This window comes from Halyomorpha halys, unplaced genomic scaffold, assembly GCF_000696795.3.
Source record: "Halyomorpha halys isolate HHAL.00 unplaced genomic scaffold, Hhal_1.1 Scaffold163.1, whole genome shotgun sequence".
NCBI lineage: Eukaryota > Metazoa > Arthropoda > Insecta > Hemiptera > Pentatomidae > Halyomorpha > Halyomorpha halys.
The window spans coordinates 725149-746503 of NW_027116712.1; the positions used below are offsets into that span (position 1 = coordinate 725149).

The 21355-nt window shown below is 29.7% G+C and overlaps 2 protein-coding genes across 3 annotated transcripts in view; both read right to left on the reverse strand.

Annotated features, from left to right (window-relative positions):
- Nucleotides 1–866, reverse strand: part of LOC106678828 (endoribonuclease CG2145) — a 14736-nt gene extending 13870 nt beyond the window's left edge. The window contains exon 1 of the mRNA XM_014417602.3: nucleotides 710–866. Within this exon, the coding sequence (XP_014273088.1) occupies nucleotides 710–764 (55 nt within the window). The 5' untranslated portion in view covers nucleotides 765–866. The remainder of the gene's footprint in view (nucleotides 1–709) is intronic.
- Nucleotides 867–14337: 13471 nt separating this feature from the next.
- The window catches only part of LOC106678827 (cell adhesion molecule Dscam1), a 68640-nt gene continuing 61622 nt past the window's right edge, over nucleotides 14338–21355 (reverse strand). The window contains exons 26-28 of one of the 2 annotated variants that reach the window (XM_067053450.1): nucleotides 20498–20680; nucleotides 19027–19132; nucleotides 14338–15666 (exon numbers count right to left, since the gene is read on the reverse strand). In XM_067053450.1, the coding sequence (XP_066909551.1) occupies nucleotides 19032–19132; nucleotides 20498–20680 (284 nt within the window). In that variant the 3' untranslated portion in view covers nucleotides 14338–15666; nucleotides 19027–19031. Of the gene's footprint in view, nucleotides 15667–17890; nucleotides 18115–19026; nucleotides 19133–20497; nucleotides 20681–21355 lie in introns of those variants that run through there. The other variant, XM_067053449.1, reaches the window with a different exon arrangement.

Below are 21355 nucleotides of genomic sequence, written 5' to 3' on the forward strand. Positions count from 1 at the left end.
ATTTTCCCATGTGCTGGATTTATTAATAACAACTATAATATCTTTACAACAGTCTACAGGACGACCTCAATAAATAAGTATAGAGTATTATCTTTGGAATAAGTAAACTTTTAAATAAAATCAAAACTTCTTTTCTGGTTAGATGTACCACTATTGAAGCAAAGCAGCGATATGTCCTGATTTAAAAAGCAATGTGCTAATATATGTATAATTTAAAGATAATATAAATACCAATAATAACCAATAACAGTCTATTTTTTAAATCAGGCAAAATATTGGCCTAAAGATTAACAATTGACTAGCATTAGATCGATTTTAGTATAAATAGCACAATTATAAAGGATAGTTGGGCATGGGAATAACCAAGTAGTACTTTAGTATCAAAAAAGAGTTTTACATAATTTATGAAAAAGTAAGATGTAGGAACAAATAAATTGGAAAATGTCAGGAAAAAAAAGTCTAACTAATTACTAATTCCTGAGAGTTTAAACTTATATAATTTACAATAAAAATGAATTAATTCAAGTTTTTATGTACCTTTTAGGTAATAAGGTATAATAAAAAAATACTAAAAAACCTAATACAAAGATATACGTATATGCAATATTAATTATATATCAATTTAATTAATATTAAGAACAAATGATGCTAAAAATTTAAGAAGGCATAATCAACAATAAGCATATTATACTTAAAACAATAAACTTACAAGTGGATGTAAACAGATAAATAAAACAGAGTAAAAATCTAGTAATAAAACCCATTATCTAAATATTTAGGGCATTAATGACGTTAAATCAAATCCAAAGTAACAGTATGCTTATCTTTCTCATTATTTTGAAAATATATGTTATCAAACAAAGAGAAACAATCCACTGAGCTCACATGGCGGAACAGTGCTGTGAAAAGTTAAGTTTGAGTCCCCTTAGAGAGCTTGGCAATTTATGTGGAATGAATGGCAATTTTTTTATTGGATGAACAAACATTGGATCTACTTAAATAGGTAATTACCTTTATTTATATTTATTATAAATAAAAAGGGTAACGCACCTTCTCTCATTAATACATAATACATTTATTTAGAGATATAAAAAAATAACATAAAAACGAACATACAAAATACATTTAACTTACATTAGAGAGAGTGAACTGAATAAACTTGAATATTATAACATAGCTAGCATAGGTAGGATTTTTATAATAAATCTTTTATATGTCATCTGGTTTTTGATTACTTAAATCACAAAGCATTGTGATATTAAATATTTACATTTATAGGAGGCGGTGATTGATTGATAGGGAAATAGTAGTGCGGTTACAAGGTTGTACCAACAGAAAAGAGGGGTACTTCATGCTCCAAGCAGTCAAGGAGGGAGGAAATTAACCCATCATCGCTAGGTTGCTTCCGTATTCCCCTATCTGATTACAGCACCCAAGTACCAGTACTGCCAAACAGTATTAACGGTAAAGTATATTTTTATTTTCTGTTAATTTTCTGTAAATATTTCAATTTTACTCTGGTATAAACAAAATGATATATTGAACTATTCATCATTGTATTCTTTCTAAGAAGAAAAAGTAAAATCAGAGTTCTCTGATCCATCTGAAGCAAGTCGCTTACAGGCTCTACCTCTCAATGGACAATCCAGATCGGTTCATGACCCGACTATTTCACCACAATATTAATCCGAAATGAATTCCTATTGCGATGGCAACAGCTTTTCTATACCACTATTATGGTACTTAAAGAGAGTTGTCATTTCTGAAATCTCCTTTAGGTCTTCCTTCTTTACTATATATCTATATGAGTAACTAAGAATGAATATTCCTTAACCACATTTGTTCTTTTCCAAGGATTTAAGGCGCATATACTTAGAACTTGCATTCTTCTACACGAATGTGGATGCATACCTATTGGTCCATGAGGGCTTTTGGGGAGCGTGGGCTGCAATAGGATCAGGCTTATACAAAGAGTAATTTGTAAGTAAAAGCTGGAACAGTTTTATCATTTAGCTTTTCTGATGCTTGAGTGTTAGTTGAATGGTTTTAACATGTAAAGCAACCTAAATTCCCAAACATAATTATCAATTAATTCTAGGTGGACCCCTTTTGTTCCAAATCGGGAGTAAAGACGGTCCTTACACAGTTAAATTTCTGGCTTAGTGGTCCGTGGACTTCTAGGGGTTGGGAATCAGAGCCCAATAGAGGTGGTTACCATCCTACGGGGAATCTGAAGTATCTCAAGCGAATAACCTAACGACTTGATTACGTCTAGCCTCCTACACGACTGTAGGGATGCGTGTATATGTATATGTATAACTTACGAGCACTTGGACTGAAAGGCTTGAAGAAAAAGGAAAAGGGAGAACAGAATTAAACCAGGCATCCTCGTAAATTCGTAATGCCCCCTTTCGAATGTAAAAGCTGTCTTGTGCTGATCCTCTGGGTGCATCCTGATTTGGTGGTAGCCGGCCTTCAGATCTAAAGTACTAAAGATCGTTGCTTCACCCAGTCTATCTAAGATATCTTCTAGTCGCGGTATCGAGTATCTCTCGTCTACCGTGTTCTCATTAAGGCCCCGGTAATCAATTACTACCCTATATTTTTATCCATTGTCTCCCGGCGTGCCCTTCTTCCGCACTGCACATAGGAACCTGTTGTATGGGGAGGTACTATCTACGATGATACCCTGTTTTTTCAGGTTATCTAACTCTTCCCGAATATGCTCGATGCTTTTAGCGCGTGTGGATACCTCCTCTCTTTTACGTAAGTAATTTTATCTTCTTGTTTCAGGGGGATTTGGTGCATTGTTTGTCCAGTCGCCCCCAGTAACTCTCCCTCCTTGAAGAAAATATCTGCATATTTGTCCTTTATTTCCGGTCTCCAATTCCTCCCCCCTCCTTGGATCGCACCTATCCGTTTGGTTTCCCCCATTCGAAGCTCGCGACACCGATATCTCCTCTTCCCCAACCGAATCGTCCACAGGCCCTTGTTATTCCTAATCCCCGCACTTGCCTTTCCTAATAGATCTTAACCTATAATAGCCTGATATTCACGGGACATTTTCTCCACGATATGAACCCTCAATACCCCTTCTGCGGGAGAGGAGAAAGCATGGGCAGTCTAACGGACAGTACGCAGCCACGCTGTTAGGACAGTTTAATCTGACCATAGAAAAGATGAGAGAGACTCTTGGAGCCGATGTTGTCAGTTGAAAGATGAATTTTATCGATTCCATAATGAAGGTGCAACTAGCTAAGGAGACGAATAAAAGAAAAGGTTTACCACGGGACCGCACTTTCGTGGAATGTGCTCAAGACATGATCGACGCGAGCGCTAGAGAAGAGGATGCAAGGATGGATGTCGATGATGGAGGATGGAACAGAGTACCGTACCACCGCACAAGGAATTCATCAACACCATGGAAGAGAAGATAACATCTTCTGTTCAATCTTTTGTTTTGTTTAGTGTAAATAGTTATTGTTATTGTATTTTATATTAATTTATTGTATAGTTGAAGATTACGAGGATTGTTCGTAAACTGGTGGGGAGGAGTTACAGCCTTAGGCAGCTGTTACTGAGGAGATCAGCTGATCGAATGTATATAAAGAGATGTGTACCGAACCCCATAAAGCTGTATGTTACAGCAGTTCACACGTCTTATATCTTATTCCTTCTTCTCTTTTTTTTGACATTTGGCTTTCACCGATACTTAACATTATATATATATAATGATTTGAGGCGAATAGTGTGATCGGTAGGTTAACTCTCCACTACATTTGACCCTCCTTTTAATTCCTTTCCAGCTATCTGATGTTATCCTGAATATGCATTGTTCAGGGGCTTGGGCCTTCAGATTATTGTTTGCCACATTGGTGCTCTGGACTAACAATACCTTGGAAATTAAGGAACAAACAAATATAAGCAGATTATTATTGATATAAAACATTTTATATACAGTGAGACAATAAAATAATCCAACAGAAAATAGAAACCAATAATATGTGGATGCTTACTGAAGAGATAGGACACGTGCCAACTCAAGGAAGAAAACAAAAGAGTATAATATGCCACCAAACTGTTTAATAGTTTTAAGTCTCTAGCAGTGTACAAAAATGGAGAGGAAAAAGAGGATATGGCCAACGGAAGGTGAACAGACACGTGGGACACCACGAAAATGGTCTTTTATTGCACTGAGGAGAAAATTCTTGGATTTAAAGACAGAAATAGACCTTAACAACAGCAGGAAACTAGAGCAAAAGGAAACTAGAAGAAGATATTACACTCAAGTAAATAGGGGAGTGAAGAGGTTCTTCCGAAGGGATAAGTTGAACTTTGTTAATAATCTAGCTAAAAAAAACGTAGGATGCAGCTGACAAGGGGATCTAAAAATGTTATACGAAATAACAAAGGAAATGTACAGGAAGCGGTCATTCGCTGAAAATATATCAGACAGAAGCAAAGAGGGATATTACCTACCGAAGTGAAACAAATCTCTGCAAAGGTGGAGAGAGAGAGTTTGCTGAGCTCCTAAATCGTACAGCGGAAGATGAACAACTCGACCAGGACACCTTTGTAAATGCAAACAATGAGAAATATGGACGTAATGATACTAATCCTCCAAGCGATAAAAAGAGATAAAGATAACATGTAACAAAGCTATTGGGAAAATGAAGTATAGGAAGACACCAGGGATTGATTATGTAACTGCTAAATTCCTGAAGACAAACCTATCATTGTCGCCAAGTATCTTTATCCGCTGATCACTGGTATATCGAAAAAAGGAAGATATGCTTGAAGATTAGAAGAGGGGACTGTTGGAGAAAATCCTAAAGAAAGGTAACCTTTCGGAGTGTTTCAACTGGAGGGGTTTACTGTGGCTCCCAGCAAAGTTTGACCAGCATTATTCTCGGTAGGATATGAGAGTCTGTTAACACTAAACTAAGAATGATGCAGAGTGGGCTTATGCCAGTAAGATCGTGCATTGATCAGATTAATACCTTAAAATTTATTACTGAGCAGTTCTCCGAGTTTCAGTCTACGCTCTTTCTTGTCTTTATAATCTTTGAGATGGCTTTTGATAGCCCATCACGGAAAAAAATCTAGAAAGCCATGGAGGTCTTTTGAATCCATACGAAAATAGTAAACATAATTAAGAAAATGTACAAGGACTCCTCATGGCAAGTAATCCACAGTGGCAGACTCTCGGAATGGCATCGAAGTAGTTGACGTAAGAAAGATGTAATCCAAGTCAGTAGCACTAGTATCGGCTTCTTCTTCTCTTGAAAGAGCCAAGATTCTCTTATATACAATGTACCTACTTATGCCTTAATCGATCCGGGAACCTCGTTCATATTGAAGTAGTATTTCATACCTAAGCAATTTGTGGATAGCTGTCGATTCGAGACCTTTCCTACAACAGGCTCGCTCTGTGTTTTTCTTACCTTATTAAGATTGCTGCGTGCTATCCAAAATGAATCTAATTTCTACTATTCAACTTTGTGAGTTCATTTAAAATAATGGTTGATGAAAACTTGACTGCACTATAAAAATGAACTCATCAATATGATTCCGGATTGAATTCAAGTATTACATTATTTTTAATATTGTTAAAGTTAATATTGTCAGTTTATTTCCTGTTAACATTAATTTTCGAATCGCTGAGAGTAACTACCTGTTCTTCAGTGTCGGCATATTTATATTCAATTCATATAACTTATTTTTTAACTTTATGTGTATATTTATTTTTAATGCTACAAATAATAGACAGAGAACTATGAAAACCTAAAATGCAGATGTTTAAGTTAAGGGTGTGGCAGAGAACTCCTTCACATTTTGTAGGAGTGTTATAGAGGAGTGGAGAGGGGCTCTAGCACTCGCTAAGTAGTGAGAGTCCTCTAGTTTTTAGCAACCAGCATGCCGTCAACACAACCCAACGTGTCTATCTTCCACTACGCTCCTTGAAAATGTGGAAGGTTTCGCTGCCGCACCCTGTATAAAATAAAAACAAACAATCGTTCATGGTATACAGTAAATTCGTATTTATTTGACCAAGCATGGGTGATAATATTCAATAACAAATACTCCTTCTATGCAGACATTTATTGTTCCATTTCTAGCACAATCTCTGCTGGTATATAGAACATTAGAAATACAAAATTATATGGCACATTCCAAAACCATTTATATTTAATAAATAGATAAAAAATAAGACATTTATTTGAAAATCCCATAGCATTTTGTCAAATTTAGCCATCTTTATTCATGGATGACGACATATTATTCCAACCACTTCTTCTCCTACAAATAAAAAGCAGTGTAAAATTTAACAGAAAATAGTAAATAAAGGTAATTTTAGGGATTGTAACAAACATACGGTAATGTTCAAAAACAATTAATAATTTTAAATAATTTATATTAAGAGCTCTAATTGTTAACATTAGATATAAACAATATATCCCCCATTGATATAAACATGTTTAAAGTCAGATGTTTGGACTATGGATAGGAAGGACCTGTCGTTTTTAAGACCCTCAATGCCGCGAATGGCATGCTATTTTATAATGGAACCTGCATCAGTTGATGTTGCTCAAAATTGATGAATTTATTTAAATTTTTTTTTACATTCCATCTCCTCCAGCTCGGTTGTGAAACAGCTTGGAGATAGGAAGAAAAAGTGGCACACCTTGTTAGAATTTAGACATGAACAATATGAAACTGCAAACATTCAGTCACTTAAAATTTATAATTATTAAAGTATAGTACGTACAATACTTATTATACATATAATTTAAAAATTATTAAATTATTATGAATAGAAAAATTCACGAACATTATCAAAAAAATAAAATTCTTACATTTTTTTCTTGGTTTATGGCTACAAGCATTGAAGGAATTAATTTCGTATTTAATGGAACAGAATTTATTATTTAAATAGCTTTAAAAATTATATGGGTTTTATAAACAATTAAATAAGATTAGTTAACTGTAACTAATAGCACCACGATTTCAAAACCCATTAGTAGCCGTGTATCCAGCTATAAAATTGCTCTAAAGCAGTGCATTGGACCTTTTGGGGTCCGTGGTGGATATATATTTTTTTAATTCGGGGAATAAATTATTTTTTAGGCCCCCCTCCATCCCAACAATAAAAACTATACATACAATACAAAAATATCCAACTTATAAGCAGTAACGTTCTGGAATGATTAAAATAAATTATGGTTGAAGGAAGATGGACTTTTTGGGTCCAAAAAAATACAAAAGAAGCAGCAAAACTATTTATCAGTAGTTGTTTCACCCGACTTTGCAGCCCTTCTTCAGGGTTAAATGAGAACAAGATTTAAAAATTGTAAATATGATAGAACTATGAGAATTTACATAGAAAGTTGTAGAAAAGATGATATATAAAATAAAATTTTATATAAAAAAAGGAAATGTAGTTGACAAAAAATTATGAACATATATGACTGTGTTAAAATTTTAAATGTATTATTTGAGAGAAGAATAGTGAAATAATAATAGGCAAAAGTAATAAAAAATATTGAAAAATAGCACTCTTTACTACACTTGTTTTTAATTTATATTCTATTAATATATAAATATAATAAAATGTAATATATATATACATATTTGAACAATACCACACTTTAAAATACTCGTTTTTAGTTTATATTCTATTCATATATTTTCGTAATTTTTTTAAATTACCTTTCAATCTTTTATATCAAATTTGTTTTTTTTTTTTACAAATCATCTTTTCTAGAACTTTAAATGTATGCTCTATGAGTTTTATCGTATCTTACAATGTTTTTACCTTGTTCTCATTTAACGCTGATGAAGCCCTGCAAAGTAGGGTGAAACATCAACTCATAACAAATAGTTTTTACTGTTATTTTTGTACCTTTTTAGACCACCACTCCAATCATCTTCCTACAATCATTACATACGGTCAACCAATTATCTTAAAAAAATATTATATATATATACATATTAATTAATTATAGTTATCATTCAAATAAACTAAAGTAGATTAAATGAAGACATACCAATATTTTTTTTTTATTAACATCAATTACATCAGCAATTTTAAGTGTTTGAACTATCTATAAAATAAAATCCGTCTGTAGTCGGTACTGTTGATACTGAATATATATAAAATACTGTTGAATTTTATATTTAGCCCTGTATTTATTTTAATTCATTTTCAGTAGTTTCAGAAGAAGGGGTGCAGAAGGTTTCTCTTGTGAATTATTGCTATTCATCCCCTCGAACCGTCCTGTGGGGACGATATTATTTGTAAAGTTTATTAGAGATAACAATTTTAAGAAAAATATTGATATTTGAGGCACTCGATCTCAACCATCTTTTGTAGAATGCGTATGTTTTTTCTGACTTCCAGATAATACAATATAAATGTCTCCAGAACGATGCTTTGCTTTTTCTTAAAATGGTATACTTTTTTCAGACATACGAGATAACAAAGCTTTAGGGACGATATGTATTTTATTTTCAACATAAACTTTTCACGTTCGATAAAAATTACAATTAAAACCAAACTAATTATATTCAATCGTTTTATTTTTATTTGTGATACCATTTTTATGCATCCATACAATTTTTAAATAGATCATATAAATAACCTTATGTTGTATATATATTTTTTTTTTACCAAGCAAATACACACGTTATTTAATACTGAAAAGACTATTACACAATAGTTAATTATTCCCTCAGCAACTGCAAATGTGTTTCAGAATCATTATATCACAGACCTCAACCCTACCAATGAATGATGAGAAGAATCATCTAATTTTCAAGAAAAAGTTTCTGTATACAATATCTGGCTCTGTAAAGGATAGAGAGTTCAGTAGAAGTAGAGAGAATTGGAGGGAGCTCCATGAACTTTTTAGTAAAGCTGATATTATGTCATTAAACTAAAAAGAATGAGCTGGCCAGGTCACTTGGAAGCATTAGAGGTCCCAAAGAAAATGTAGACAGCAGTGCTATTCATACCTCTGAATAACCATTAAGTTGGGTAGAGTAGTAGTCAATACAAATAATCTTTGACAGGTCAGAGATTGAAGAGTAACAACTCAAAACATAAATGAATAGCAAAAGCTCATTGAGTATGCTAAGACTCTCAACAGGTTGTAGTACAATTTTAAGAAGATAATACATTAAATGAAATGAAAATATAATAATAACTTTTTAGTTATAAACACTTTATAAGGTGTGATAATCAACTAACGGTGACTTGATAACCATGCAGTTAGTTAATTGCTCTCTTTATTTTTTTTTATATTATGGTTTATGAAATAAATGTGACTATTTAACTGTTTTACATGGAACTAAGTAACTTGAATTAGAATAGAAATAGAATTATTTATTAGTAATAAGGAGTTACCGAGTACAAAAGAAGTGAGTAAATTTATCTAGTATACAATCCTTTTTTTTTTTTTTAAATAATTACATAATATACTGAAGAAAGAAAAAAAAACAATTCCAAGAATAGACATTGGCATTAAATTGATAAGATAATGTAATAGATAAACAGAAGATAAATTATAAACATATAGGAATTTTTTCATTAATCTAATTTAAAAAAAAGAAGAGATAAAGTAAAATTTGAACAAACAAAACAATATTGCATATATGACATGGTACTGGACTGATATACTAGCCCCATAACCTAAGGGAAACTAATATTCAACAAAATGTCACATTATAAAACCATTTATATAACCCACTTTGTATGTATGATCATAATGATTTAGGTGTATCATGGTATATATAACTTAATATTTATCATTTCCAGGATTAAAAGTATTTTTTAATGTACATCATTTCAAGAATCAGTCTTTGGTGTAAATTATTTTCTATATACAAATCTTTCATTTTCAACCAAGAAAAATTAAAATATGTTTACCATAATAGATTTTTATCATTGAGATAACTCAAACAAAACTGGTAGATTAAAGTTTTTTTGAATACTATTATTTCATTATTCATTTATTTATTATTTTAATAGTATGAATATATTTATTTAATTTTTATACAGAATTTAGTGTTTCCATTCAATATTTTTAAATAGTTATAATATTTTGACATATTATTTGCACATATGTAACTCTTTGGAGTGGGATTGCTCAGTGAATAAGACTTTGCGCTTATTTCTTTCAGCCCTACGTTCAAGACTGGCTGTGACAGATAATTATTTATTCATTATTATCAGCCATGAGTTGTCTCTGTGGCTGAAGACCCTCTTTGGGTTGAGATAGCCTCAATAATTCCTTGATTAAGGGAAAAATCATGTAGTTGAGCATGATGCTACCCAAATCACCTCTCTAAAAAACCATTGATCTAGAAACAGTGATTCCTAATAAAGTACTGAGCCCAAGACCCTTCATGGTTTGTAGAGGTACAAGTTGTTTTTTCTTTTATATAATTAATTGTTTTAACTTTTTTAGACCATTTTTAGGTCTGTTAGCTTGATTGTTACACATTCAATTTTAATTTAAATTTTAAATATGAAATGTTTTAGTAAATATTTTAGTTTATATAGTTTTGTTTTTCAATTTTCATAACAATTTGTAAAACATAGTTTTATAAGCATTCAGTTAAACATTGGTCTCCTTGGCCAGAGAGTTGCATGGCAGACCAGTACCTTGTTACCATACTGGTAAGTAATGCTGATATCTGCATGCTTACTGGACTGTAGCATCAGGGCTTAACTGAAAAGTAAATTGTATTAATTAATATAGTGTCTAGATCATAGAAACCATTATAGTACCTGATCTTTTCTTGTTGTTTTTGAAGAGGATCTCATTTATGTGAAAAATTGAAACTTCACTAAAGAATCAAATAACAGTTTTGAATTTTTAACCATAGGTTACTAAAATATTAAGATAATAAAAATTAACAAGATATTTTATTATTTACTTGTTTCGATTTATAAATTTTTTTTCAAAAAAACAGATTTTGTTTGATTTTCTTTAAAATAAATTTAAAGTATGTGTTACTTGGTTTTATGGCAAATCCTTTAATTCTAGATTGAAATCTCCCAAAAGACTTCCCCAACTCAGATGACAAAAATATACACCTATATTATACATATAAATTTTTATTGACTTCTTTAAGTTCGATTCACATTACACATTCTGTTTCCCTTCCATACAGTTTAGAAAATATTACTGCTACTACTAATTTATAACACTACAATGTATGAGGGTCCTGGCTTCCTCTAATAGCTACCAACAGGTATTCCTATTCCCATTTCCTATCCACTACCACCCAGTTTTGGACATTCAGATATTCTTTGGCATCATTGGCAACACACTCTGCTCAATAAAGTCTAGGTATCCCCACTCTGCGAGAATTAAGTATGTTTTGTTCAGAATCCTCTAGAAAGTACAGAATAATGTAGAAAGTACATTATTAGCCATTCTAGCGAGAAGTTCTGCCCATCTGATTCTTTCAAGCTCGATGAAACAGGAGATATCCTGCTCATGAAGCATATTATAAGCATATGAATATTAATTTACACTTCTCATCTTAGATAATTTCTTGACACTGGTTAATGTTGTTTAATAAATAATTTGATTTTTATCCATTTTAGTCTCAACACATTTTATTTTTTTTACAAGTCCGATGTAAAAAAAAAATTGTATTAAGATTGTCCCTGTCCATCCTCAGGGACAATCTTAATACAAATTTGGAACAATATAATTTGTTAAAACCTTATTAAAACTATGTTGTGATAAAGTTTAACTAGTAGTGACTGTGATAAATGAATTTTAATTTTTGTTTTTAATGTGAAAATTGACTAATTAGAAATTGTTGTTTTGACCTGGGCAGAATAGCCTGCATGAAGTTGAGTTTTTAAATCGTTTAGTTCCAAAATTGTATTAAGATTGTCCCTGAGGATGGCCAGATTGGCCGAAACGTCGGACTTGTAAGAAAAATAAAATGTGTTTAGACTAAAATGGATAAAAATTAAATTATTTATTAAACAACATTAATTTACACTTTATTATATTGTATTGAAACAGAATATAAAAGGTATGGAAAGAAAATAGAATGCATATGTGAAACAGTCTAAATAGTTGCTAATATAATTTTACATATCTGAAGTATAATTTCTGTAAGCTTTATTTTGTAAAAAAATATTTTTGAAAGACTTATAATGGTGAAGGAAATATATCATTTAAATCTAAAAATAATTTAATGAAATATAAATATATTTATAATCCATAGAAAAATACTGAATAATCATACAGAAATCATTGGTTACTGTACAGTATATATTCTATTAGTTATTTATGAAACTAAAAATATACATTAATTTACAAAAACAGCAATATATGTGAATTCAATAAATACATTTTTCATTTTAGGAATTCCATTAAATGCAGTCAATTAGAAATTTATTTAATAGTTTTACTAAACATTAAAACTGTTCCATAATAATAATAATAATAATAACTCTCATAATTAAAACTGTTCCATTGGGAATGCTTAAATATTTTAATATTATTATACACATCAATAATTGAATACATAATCTGGGTTGAAAAACTATAAACATTCAGCAGTATTGTTATTTTCAAATGTTTATAACTTTTTTTTTTACTAACTATTTGATTAGTGTTGTTTGTTTATTTTATTTCATGATATTGATAGTTTATTTTTATGTAAAAGAGAATAAAATATTGCTCTTAAGATACATGTAGTTGGTTTCAAAAAATTAAATTAAATTAAAAAAAAACAAAAAATATGAATATAACAAAAAAATTGACAGTGTTTGGCACAAAGGGATGAATTGGAGCTTCTTTATCGCAAGCTTAATAATGGCATTAAGATATTAAGAAATACTGGATATATTACATGGTTACCGATTAAAAAATACTTTAGTGATAACAAAATTATTCAAGGATAAAAATTAATTATTACAGTTTCTCATAGAAAATAAATTGTATTTAATAATTACTAATGTAAAGTACCGTTATTTACAGTTCACAATCAAATGTATGACAAAATAGAAAGCAAAAACACCCCCCAATTAACAAACTAAAATAACGTATTCCAACAATTATAATTAAATTTAAAATTTTAATATTCATTGAGTGTGTTTAAATTTATTTAACATACATAAAGATGTTAATAAATTATTTATAATTTAGTTTTCAGTCTTTTGAAATATATTCAAAACTATTCAAGTTAAAAACCCAATACTTTTATGAAATAGTGTGGGACGCAAAACATCAAATTATAACGTCTCATGGAAAAAATTAATGATAATTTTACACCTTTATCAAATTATTTTTAAACTTATAAACTTTGTAAAAATGTGAGAACTGTATAAATATTTTCAGAAAAACAAGGGAAATATCTATTTTAATCTAAAATTCAGGGTAATATTACCCTCCAGCACACAAAATGATCAAAGGGATCCTTGTGAAGTTCAGAAAAAAAATTTCTCATAATTTCATAGTTTTTGTTAATTGATTTTAATTTTAATTTTATTCACTAATACTTGGGAAATGGTGAAGCAGTAAATATAACATAATTATAGTTAAATTATTGTTAAAGTAATTTATGATAAACCATATTTTGTGTTAAATCTCTTCTTTCTATAATTTAAAATTTGTAATAAATATAATTAGAATGTGAATTTTAAGACATAGTAAACATGTTAATTTGATTGATTTAATAAATTAATAATAATTGTTGCTTCAAATAAATTACATTTATGAGAGACTGCAAGAAAGTATATTAAATTTATTTCTATTGAATTCAAACTTAATCATAATTTAAGATAAAGATAGAGTATTGTGTATCTTGATACTATAGAGCCAATTTTTGTGTAACCTATAATTCAGCCTTAGAGAACCTTATACTGGAATATTTTACACAAATTTGACATTTATACAACACTATATTTCCTTTTGCATTCTTTAGATGTTCGAAATACTTACATTAAACATATAAGTAAATTGTATATATGTATATATAGTTGACCGTAAAAATTGATATATAAGAAGATGGTCAGGGTTGCGGTCAAAAGTGAAACAAAAATAGTTGTAAACTATTTTTGTTTCACTTTTGACCGCAACCCTGACCATCTTCTTATATATATATAAGTAAATTGTTAGAACTTTTTAATATTTTCCCCTTTATACGCTCAATATTAAATATCTCTCAAAATGAGAGTTCAAATGGGAAACTGACTTCACAGGTAAAAAATTTAACCTTTCACAACTGATGGCACCCCTACTATGTCCCTTTGAATCTAGCTGGAGTCAGATTAGTCACATATATTTATGAATACAGGGATGGCATACGTGCATGCTATCAACAATAAATTGGTTAACAGGTCTAAAGGAACACCAGCAAGGTCAGTTTGAATGACAATCATCATTCAAAAGTCAGACTGATGTGACTGACTTGAATCATAAAGACCCCAACTCTACAAATCTGACTGACACTTTTGTATGAAAAACCTAACAGTAAAAATCTTGTGCAATGTCTCTTTTGATTCATAATAAACAAAAAACTTGATCAAATATTAGTTTTGCATTTTCCTACAAGAAAAGGTGAAACGAATAATATGAATGAAGTACTAGCTGTCTCCCATCCACTTTCTTAATACCTCCTCCACTTCAAATTCTGAATGATTTGATTTCATAATTTTCTTCTTTGTCCATTAGTATTTACCCTATATGATCAATCTGAACGTCCATCATTGGTTTTACTGTCATTCCAATACCGATCATGTAGGGGTCTCTTAAAGGCAAAAACAGTAAGTAATATTATTTTCACTGATTTATTGTTCCAAGAAAGGAAGGTACTCAGGTTTTCAGTCAGAGGAAGTTATTAGTAAACTAACAACTTAAAAATGAGATGCAGGTTTGGATTTCTCAGATCAGTTGCATTTGCTGGAGGGCCAAAGAAGTCAAGATAGCAAACCTACCTAAAGTGCGGTTTTCAGCCTGCATTATCAATTATTTGTTTTGGCATTTTTGATGTATTCCATCAAATCCAATTAAATTGAAAGAAATGGTGTGAGTGACAGTAAATATGATTATATTTTCATTAACATGCATTGGCAAGTAATAAAGAATTCATTCACCTGCATTCACTTCAATTTCACTTAGTTACTTTTTTCTTCAAAGTTGTTGCTGTTGCTAGTTCAGAGACATTATGAAGAACTATAACCAAGATCACCAATTATTTCAATCCTAATCATATTTAATAATGTGAAACTGGTTACAATCAAATACGTGAAAGGAAGCTCCCCTCCAATTACTAATAATTGAGAATTAGCTATATTATTAAAATAAATTATTATAAAGTAAATTTTAAGAAAATCATAGAACATGGTCTCAAAAAATAAAAAAATGTAGAGGAGGTAGGATGAATCACATTTAGTCTTATATAGTATGGCTCAATATAATTACGATAAAGGTTCAGTAGCCATTGCCTCATTTCTTTAGGATCACATCACTAAAAGATATAATAATCACTGCCTATTATAAATGAAGCCAGTCAATATTCAATTTTGATCTTTAACACAGAGCTTCTAACCACTTCAGGTATGTTCTCATCTAAGAACTTATCAAAACACCTTCTTCTGTTTTATTTTTCCCATTACTGTAGTCCTTTTCTCTGTAATCCAAAAACTAATTAAAAATATTAAGTGATATCAATGATCATTAAAAAATAATTTTTAGAGAAAAGCAAAGAAATGATCTTATTTACAACAGGAATAAAAAATTTAGGTGTACAGTGATAAACCATAAATTAAAAAAAACTTTTAAATACATCCAAAAAAAAAAAAAAATTGAAAATTAACAGTAGGTTCACAATTGAGACACTTGTTTATATAAAATATAATTTAATCTAAAATTGAAATTAATAACCAAGTTATAATGGACTAAAGTTGCTTGTGAAATAAAAATTACTTATACAGCTTCATTCAGCTTATGATAACAGTTTATTAATAGCAATAATTTTTAAATACCAATGTCATTTGTTAAAATTATAATGATATTTTATCATTTATATAATTATAGCTTGAATAAAACTTTTTCCTTTATAAATTTACTTATAACATTTTTATTCTATGTTTCAAAGTTTTCACCTCATCTTCAGAAATTTTGCATTTTTTCACACTATTTGCAGCAATATAAATGTTACGTCATTTTTTCTTTTTTCATATTTCTACATTAATGTTTTAAATATTTGACATATACATATATGTCAGATGACACTCCAAAGTATAATTATGAACAGACAAGCAATTATGTGACAAAATATTTATACAGAAGTATTAAAAAATAAAAAAATGATGAGGCATTAACAGAGCAGTAAATAATTTGAAAAAATGTAAAATTCCTGAAGATGAAAAATTTTAAGAAATATATTATTAAGTCAATGTTTGATAAATTTTCTGGAATAAAAAAATGAACAAAAAGAAAACTATCTATATATTTATAGTAGCTGTAAAAGTTTAATTATTGGTTTAAAACTTTTAAAAGTTTATCAGATAAGAATACACTAATTGCACTACAATAATAACAATTTCTGTGCATTTTTATCTTCTAAACTGAAAAAACAATAGTATATTCACCTACTAAGATTAATACTCAAAAGGCTATAATTTTCGATCTCCTAAAGCAACCTCTGATCCAATTTGATAAACTTCCCAAATTCCAAGAGTGGATATGCTAAGAGACTTATTTTTAAGGCTCATGCCATTTCCTTGAAAAAGTCTAAAACAAACTTGTCTAGCCAGTGTAAAAATATGTCTTCTCATTCTACTCCATATTTCACAAACAGCAGTTATATCATCATTGCCTTTTGTAATAATTGAGAAAAATGGCAAACTTTACATTATAAATGGTAATGTCAATTAGGGATATTGTTGAACTGATAAATACACAAACTGGATTTAAAATAGATATCTTTAGTAAAATTTAATAAGCATAGTTATTTCTATTTACAAAGTACTTTTAGGGACTAAAAAAGTAAAATTCACAGACTAATTCGCACCATAGTAATTGGATATGAAACAATTTCTTTTGTAAACTGAATTGTTTTATTGCACTAGAAATAATTTTACAACAAATATGAAATCTATATATTTAAAAAAAAGAAGATCAAATTTTCAAGGCAGCGCATTATTTCAATGCTTATGAAAAGTTTCGGTTTGAATAAAATTTCATTATATTTAATTAGCAAAGCATTAGCGGAATATTAATAAAACTTTAAGGAAATGTATAATGAAAGAAAGTCTCTTTCATCAATTGATAGAATACTTTATCTGTCCACTTCAAAGAAGTTAAAACACAATAAACTTTAAAATAAAAAAAATCTTCATTCTTCTTTAGAATATTTTCATTATCACAGTTAATTACCATATTTTCCAGGTTTTCTCTTCTTTCTTGTACTTCAGAGAATCTCAATTATAAAAGAAAGTGATTATGGAACTTATTTACTTTCTATTGTTACATCGAAAAAAAAATTAAAATATAGTTATTTACCAATAGTGCAACTTCAATAAAGGTGCTATGAAGTAACTGGCTTCAGTTGCTGTGACAGAAATATACAATATTTGAAGATACTGAGGAAGTTTTTCCCAAAGCAATAAATATTTTAACACATTAACCACCAATACAAGATAAATTGCAGAGTGTGCAAATGCTATAGTCTAGTTTGCGTTGTAACTAGGTGGCCTAGGCAATAACCCAAACTACAAGTTATGTTGTAGTTGGCAGTCAATATGGTAATAATTTATTGTATTATTAACATATTGTTAAAAAAAACTATTAAGTAAACAATTGATAAAAATCTAAATAAATTATAAACTAAACAAGTCTCTGAATAAAAGAATGGCTAAATAATGCATAAATTAATGGATAGTTTATTAAAATATACCAACTTGTTCATCTCCCATGAAAACTGCTCCTCAAAGTTCCATAATCACTTCCATACCATGATGAATCTAATGTTGTCATTGAAGTTTTTTCATAATAACTTTTTATCTCATCCCTTCCCCTCCCAAATCCCAACCTAGTAGTCTTCAAAAGTCAGTACAAAGACTGAAGAGGAACCCTGGAAAAAAATCACCAAACAAAAGATAAAATGGTCTTTTGATAGTTATGTGAAGCGTCAAATATTATGATACAAGGTATTTTCAAAATTAAATTTTCAACAAGAAATCATCAAGATTTTCTATTTAAATGTTCTAATGTATATTATACATATAAACGTAAATATATAAAAGAAAAAAAATCAAGTCATATATTGATAGTTATTGCAGTATTGTAAAATGTTTAAAAAACTAAATTCATCATTTTTGTATTAATTAAAAATGATTTTAAACTGTTAGGGAATCCAAAGGATTAAAATAAATTGTTAAGAAAAAAGTAATATCAACAAAAAATAATATAAAAACCAATTGGTTAAATTTTAAAAAAGAATATCTGAGAAAAAAGATTAATAATTAAAAATAATAAAGGATGTATCGGAAACAAATAAATGTTATAGAATATAATATCTTTTCTTTAAAAGTTTGTCTGACAAGCAATTAAATAGATGAAAGATTTGAGTGATATAATATTTGAATATGGGAAAAGAACACTATGAGATAATCATTAGGAAATAATGAACATTGGAAACATATAATGTAAAAGGCCATTTAAAAGCAGTAGGGTAGTGACTTAATGTTACTATAACTTTATAAATATAGTGAATTAATTATAAGGAAAGTGTCTTGAAAAGAAAGGAATCATGAATGATTAAATGATACAAGCCAATTATATCAGCTAATATTGTCAAAATAAAAGTCAACGGGTATCAATGATTAAGTTATAAAATGAAAATCAGCAGATATTATGGATTAATAGAAAATCATGGAGTAGTAGAGGTTCTTAAAATATATCATGGCATATTATAATTGAAATCCAGCTTTATAATGATGAATAGTAGTTTTTTAAACCCACTAATATTAAAATAAAAACTTACATAAGCTACCTAGATGAAACGCCTCTTCGAACGATTGACCTCCAAGCTATCTCCGGTGACATTTCTGCTGATTCAGTACTTGAGTCCAGTTCAAATACAGTAGATTCTAGAAAAAAAATTGTTTTGTTTTAATAATAATTAAAAGTTGTCATTCTATCATCAATGCAGGACAACTCATATTAAATACTTCATTAACTAGAGCTTGTTTTAGAAAAATAAGAGTAAAATTTAAATATTGCTACAAATACAATATATCCATAGATCATAAATAATCTCAAAAATTCTAGGTTGTTCACCTGATAAATTAGTTAAAGCTTTAGTAACTATAATAATTGAGAGGAATAAACTCATATTGGCCATAGGAATCATAAAAAAGTGAGTTAATGAAGTAAAATAATATAATTATTAAAATGCATAATAGTGAGCACAATGTGCCATTTAAGTATTTTAAGATTAGATCTTATTGTACAAATAACTGGCCAAAGACGAGGAGAGTAAATAGCTCCTCTCCTTTTTAGCATTTCTCACCAATCAATTGCCAACAGGACAGAAAGGGATCCAGAAGAGACCATATTTACAAAGGTGACTCAAATCCCAGCCTATGCTGATATGACATAGTTAATATCATAAGGTCCCATTAGAATGCAAGGGTGGCCTTCGAAACATTAAATATAGAGACAATGAAGACAAACCTGCATTGTATCAATGATAAAGTCATATGCATGAAAATTAGCAAATATGCTGGATTAATAGAAATTGATGGAGAAGATTGGTTTTTAAGTATGACAGTGTTATATTACAGAAATAGATTTAGGGCTAAAACATCTAGAGGATGATTACTGCGAAAGTGCCAAGGAAAATGGTCTGCCAACAATAGGTAAATTAGAGCAATGAGTCATGGTAAAACAGAAGGTAATAGTGATAATAAACCGAAAATAATAACAATAATAAACAGAAAATAATAGCGATAATAAACAGAAAATAATAACGATAATAAGCAGAAAATGAAATCAACAGTTAGCACTGGAGATACCTACGAGTGGGAATAAACAGCTTATCACTGGCTGGCTGCTAACAGTAAAGATACTGACTTTCCTTTACGCTTACAAATATTTTGCACTATTAATGTAAATAGATATTTAATATGTTTGTTTACTTGTGGCATATGTATATAACTAAATGCAGAACCAGCTCACAAATATTAGATCACTAATGATAAACTTTTATAATGATGAAGCTGGAAACGATTAGACAGATGCACATTCGGTAAAGGTAGGAGCCACACTGGAATGGAATGGCATCAAAAACAAAAACACCACAGAGCAACTTGTTAGAAATCGAAAGCTTTTTACACAGAAGTGTTAAAGGCAATTATAGGCTGAAAACGATCTACCATGTACAGAAATTTTTTTTTTTAAAAATGGCACAGATATCAATTTTTATAAAAGTAGTATACAGTCTTGTAATCTACCTTTGTGTTGTTTGAATACAGGTGTTTGGTGACATCTATATGGTTTGTCACCACCACTACTTTCTGAGTCAGAAACAAAACAGGTAGTAGCAGCTCCTCTCCTCAAACCAAACATTTCATTATCATCACGGTACTTTTTTTTCTCCACTGGCAAGGTTTGTTGGCTTGAAATGCATGATATTTCTAAAATAATAAAAATATTTTTCTATTTTAATTTTTAGATAAAGATCTAAAAAACCAATATACTAACTTTTAATATATTTAGTTTCATTTTTGAAAGAAAATTTCACAAGATGGCAGTTGAGTTTAAGATATATCTAGAGCTGTTGCAAGGTGACTGTGAGATGGGCCCTGGCCAAGGGCGCAGGTAGTAAAAAGGTGCAAAATTGACCGTGAAACCATTTTCATTTTCAAAACTAACCATTTTCAAATTGAGGTTTAGCTTTTCTTTGATAATAACAGTGTTTTTTTTATTAAAACAGTAAGCAATTTTATATAAATTGCTAAAACATTTTCAGACCCTTTGGTACTGGAGGTCACAGAGTTTCCAAACTCACCAAGGGTGCAGAAAGGCCTTACTACAGCCCAGGATATATGTAATAAAATTTTTAGTTATACATATAAAAATTACAGTGCAATTTTGAAAACTAATTAATATAGAATATGGTAAACATTTGCTAACCCACAACTTAATCAAAAATACTGGAAGATTGCTGATTGACCGTGTTTATCAATAAATGGAATTTGGTTCGGGTACGGTCAAATTCCATTTATTAATCAAAAATAATAGTTGAATCAAATATGTTTAATCAAAAATCAAAATGATAGTTGTTTGTGTTTATCAGTGTCACTGATTTT